This window comes from Rhodnius prolixus, unplaced genomic scaffold, assembly GCF_049639745.1.
Source record: "Rhodnius prolixus isolate KJV_2025 unplaced genomic scaffold, Rpr scaffold_29, whole genome shotgun sequence".
NCBI lineage: Eukaryota > Metazoa > Arthropoda > Insecta > Hemiptera > Reduviidae > Rhodnius > Rhodnius prolixus.
In genome coordinates, this window is record NW_027411628.1 from 1,259,638 (window position 1) to 1,264,450 (window position 4,813).

The window sequence follows — 4,813 nt, forward strand, 5'->3', positions numbered from 1 at the left end:
TATTTTTTATTTTTTTTCTAAATTTAGAGTAAATTTAAATGAAAAAAAAAGAAAAAAAAGTGAAATAAATGAACTTAAAAAAAATTTGAATGAATAGAAAAAAAAAAAAACATAATAAAATGAATAAATAAAAATAATGTTTTATTAAGAAATTTAAATAATTTAAATAAATAAATAAATAAATAAAATGACCACCACCTTAAACTAACCTAAGTACTTGACTAATATGTACACTATATACAACCCCTAGAAACGAGGCTACACAGGTACATTCGCTATAGCAAAGTGGCCATGGGCAAGAGTATGAACACGATCGACTAGATGTCGTTTGTCGTCGTGGGGCGAAAGAGATACTTTTTTCTGTTCAACGGAAAAGAGTTTGTGCTCTTTTGAAATGATTGTTCTAAAAGAGGTGGTAAACTCTTTTCCGTCGAACAGGGCAGCCACATAATCATCAAAAGTTATTTTCTTTTCCACAGCTGCCTTTTTTATCCCTTTCGCCCGTTTTAACTCTTGTCCCCGGATACGTAAAGCGTACATTTTGGCGCGGAGGCCCACGAATTCAGTTACAGGCTCTCCGCTGGCCTCGTCCTTGAACTTCCCCAACACTTTTTTATTTTTTGTGCTGTAAAGTATATGTCCGTTAGGGTAGTCTGAAGTGTCCAGTTCGTTTATTATTGTTGTTAAGTCACTGTAAAAGTCTTCCGTCTTAACTTCATAAATTAAACTATCTGTATCGGTATACATTAACTTAAGTTTGTCTGTATCGTACCTTTTGAGCATAGTTTTGTAGTGGAACTCGTACATCCGGACTTTGGACAGATCAAGTATGGACATTCCAACATAAATCGGTTTGTTCATCGTGATCTGCTCAAAGTCCAGATGCACTGCCACTAAAGTTTCTGTATATACTGTCCGGTCCTTAAAAGTGGGTTTTGCTATAAGTTTTCTCAGTCGTCTTTGGTCAGTCACCAGTTCTATTTTCGTCCGTTTGCGTACGTCTTCCATAAATTTTCCAAAAACGGCGTTGTTCATAAGTTTGTAAAAGTCTTTGTCAAAGTCGTTCGTCGCCTGTTGTCTCATGTGAGTGTTGAGGTCGATGTAGGAACGAAGCCAACGGGACTGTCTGAATCGCAGCGCCCTATGTACGCGTACTAACCGGAGACCTAGGCCCATGGCTTGCTGCAAATTGACGAAGTGGACAACGTATTTCTCCCTGTTGGACAATGGAGCCAACAGTTTCTTGGTAACTTGTCCCGGAGGCACCCTATTCTCCGGGAGAAGGGGGAAATCGTTGTGCAGTTCGTGCAATTTGCTCGGATACTCTATGTCGGCTTCAACAATATACCCGAAGGGGCCATCTTCTTGCATATTGCCCCAGTCTAGAGTATCCGGATGTTCTACCCACTCGAAACATCCAGAAGGAAGCGGATTTAACATTGCCCACCCGTACAAATTATTTGCATCTAGGTAGGCAATGTATTTCGATTCCTTAAGGGGGTCGCGATCTGGGTTGAGGTATTTATTATCGGCTTTGCTATAGCGATGACTGCATTGGCAAATGCCGCCCCTTATGCCCCGCTCAATCATTAGGAGCTGGTCATAATCTGTAAGGAGTTCTAATTGTATCCCTGTACACTTCAGCATGGCATCCCAAGCCAGTCCTGGGGCCGTGAAATACCAGGCAGGGTCCAGCGAATATGCTCTTATGCAAACATCTCTGAAATTTTCAAAGATGTCACATAAGAGCATTACGTCTACCTTAAGGTAGAGCTCGCTGTACCTCCCTAGGGTTCTAATATCGAAGGCCTCCCAAACTGACTGAGCATGCTGATAGTCTTCGTCCGAGATATGGCATTCATTAAGGGTGCTATAGAATGCCTCCTTAGGGGGTAGAACCGTCTCCCTAAGTTTCTCGAACGAGTTTGTGTAATCGTAGGGATACACTCCTTTTCTTATGACCAGATCCATCTTGTCTGCGGGGAAGAATTTACCCATATCTATAAATTTGTTCTTGGGCAAATTCTTGGACAACCTATCTAAGCTGGAAGACAAGAAGCGGAAGGTGTCCACAAATCTGACGGTTAGAGCGCCCACTTGTTTGCTAAAAGAGATATATTTCTCTTCGCTGTTGGGGATGACGTCAATGCGACTTGTGTCATACCCCAACTGGCGTACAATAAAGTGGGCGTCATATCCGCTCAGATTGTGGAGGAAGACGGGAAGGAAACGAGGAGTGCGGTATAGGATATTACAGGAATTGTGAGCAGGACCACGATACATACCACTGATGTGATCGTGATCCGCCACCTTAGGATTGGATCTAGAGAAGGATTTGTGACAAAGGTAGCAGGTTTGGGACTGTTGGAAGTCTTCCAGCTGAGATGGTGTCAGGGGTAGCATTGGCCTCTTTATGGAGTATACCAGAGCCACCTTCTCGGCCACTGCCTTTATGTATGCCATGAATTTCTCTGCAGAATCTTCACCTGTATAAATGTAGGGTTCTGCCGGGAAATTGGCAGGAAGACAGTGGCGTATGTCTTCTGCAACTTTAATATAAACACAGAAGCTCATTGGAAGGTGACTCTGATAGGGAGTCGTGTAGGTGCGACTCGAATTGCCATCGCTGGGAATTTTTTTTAAAACCGATTCAAAATCTGCGTAGATGACGATGGGAATCCTCATCTGATTTTGCACTTTAGTAAAAGATACAGTTGGAGGAGACCCATCGTCATTGCATGTGGGCAGGACAATTTGAGTCGCTCTGTTCTCTCCACAGTACTCCATATGCTCCTTCACCCGCTCAACGATGTTCACGCTGTCGATGTTAAAGTGCGTGAAGCATCGCTTACAAACGTGTACCCTTTGTTCGTGCTCAGTAATCTGACGGGCCACTAATTTATTAAAATCTTTAATATAGGTATAGTGGCTCCGTCCATTTTCCATCATTAGGAGAAGGAGGTCGCGATGGTCTTCCTTCTCCAGCTTCACCACCTTTAAAGGGTACACGTTTCCTTTCTCTCCAAGGGCGAAAACATTGATGCTTATGTTATTAAATTTCTCAAATTTTTTCACCTCATGGAGAGGAGTGGGGAAGGAAATGCAGTCAAAATTGTACCTGTGTTCTAAATTTTTATATTTACTTTCGCGTTCTGGATGAATAGTTACGAGCCGGGAGAGAATGGCATACTTGAAACACTGATCATCATTGTTTTGCACATTTATAACCGCTTTTCGATTCGCAATGTGGGGAGGTAAAGGGATGTAGCTGTTACCTCCCATGGGTTGGAAACGGTTCACCCTTAGAAGGACCCCATCAAACCCTTTCAAAAACCACCCGCTCCCCTTTAATGTGGACTCCTCCATCTCAGTCACTAATTTCTTAAAACTTTCCTTTAAGCATTCTTCGATGGAGGAGTCTTCATAAATTACTTTATTCTTAGTCTTGAAGGCGCGATCACATGTTTCACCTTTGATGTTTTCAAATGTCGCCTCCAAGACCAAGTTGTACTTGAGGGGAGCCTCTTCCACGCATTCTGCAAGTAACTGACGCAATGTGCCTAACTGGGCATTTAAGAATTCCATTGCATCAGCTACTTCAATGCATGGAAGAAAGAAAGTCCGAAGAGTCCCTCCGTGCGCCGTTTCCACTTCATACAAACTTCCGTTGGCGGCATCTATTCGAGCTCTTTTAGTCATGACGGTCAGTGTTTCATTGCCACAACGACGCATGTGCGCAGTCAACGTCTTCTTAGAAGAAAATCCCTCGCCGCAAATATTGCAAAGATGGCGTTGACTGCGCGATATACATGTAACTTCGTGACGATTCTTGTTATCTTCCCTTTTAAATATTTTATGGCAATGTAGACACTCCATAATTAATAAAATAACACGTAATATAAAATAATAATAAGTAATATAAAATAATAAGTAATGTAATGAAAAATATTAATAATACAAATATATATATATTTTAACGCGGTTATTTAATACATACACAAACTAGAATAACACTAAATTACTAAATAAATAATTATATATATATATACAACTAATAAAAACTAATAAAAATTAACTATGTAAAAATACTGAATGGAAAATATGAAATATAATAAAAATAATAAAAATAATAAAAAAAAGAGCAATAAAAAATAATTTAACGCTAATAAAAATTAACTATGTAAAATACCGAATGGAAAATATGAAATATAATAAAAATAATAAAAAGAGCAATAAAAAAAATAATTTAACGCTAATAAAAATTAACTATGTAAAATACTGAATGGAAAATATGAAATATAATAAAAATAATAAAAAAGAGCAATACAAAATAATTTAACGCAGTTATTTAATACAAATTAAAAAATTATTTTAAAATGAAAAAAGAATAAAAAAATTATTTTAAAAATAAAAAAAGAATAAAAACTATAATAACACAAAATTACTAAATAATTATATATATATATACAACTAATAAAACTAATAAAACTAATAAAAATTAACTATGTAAAATACTGAATGGAAATATGAAATATAGCAAAATAATAAAAGAGCAATAAAAAAAATAAAGAAAAAACGAATATATATATTTGTAAAATAACAATTAATTAAAAAAAGTACTTGCTTTAGAAAAACAGGCAGGATGTTGGAAAAGATGTTGTCACCAAAAACTCTGAACGCTGTATGAGCGCAACAGAATTCGGAGACTTCTTTTATATCGATTATAAGTAAAAAAACAGGAAATGCTATAGACTCTTGTGATTGTTATGCTAAGGGTAGGGGGTATCAAAGTTAGTTACTGACCAATGCAAAC

General features: G+C 37.9%; 1 protein-coding gene across 1 annotated transcript; it reads right to left on the reverse strand.

Annotated features, from left to right (window-relative positions):
- Positions 1-258: 258 nt before the first annotated feature.
- On the reverse strand, positions 259-2,787 carry LOC141459924 (uncharacterized). Its single transcript, XM_074139487.1, has one exon. It carries the CDS (start codon positions 2,785-2,787, stop codon positions 259-261), a length of 2,529 nt encoding a protein of 842 aa, XP_073995588.1.
- Between the last annotated feature and the right edge of the window lie 2,026 nt (positions 2,788-4,813).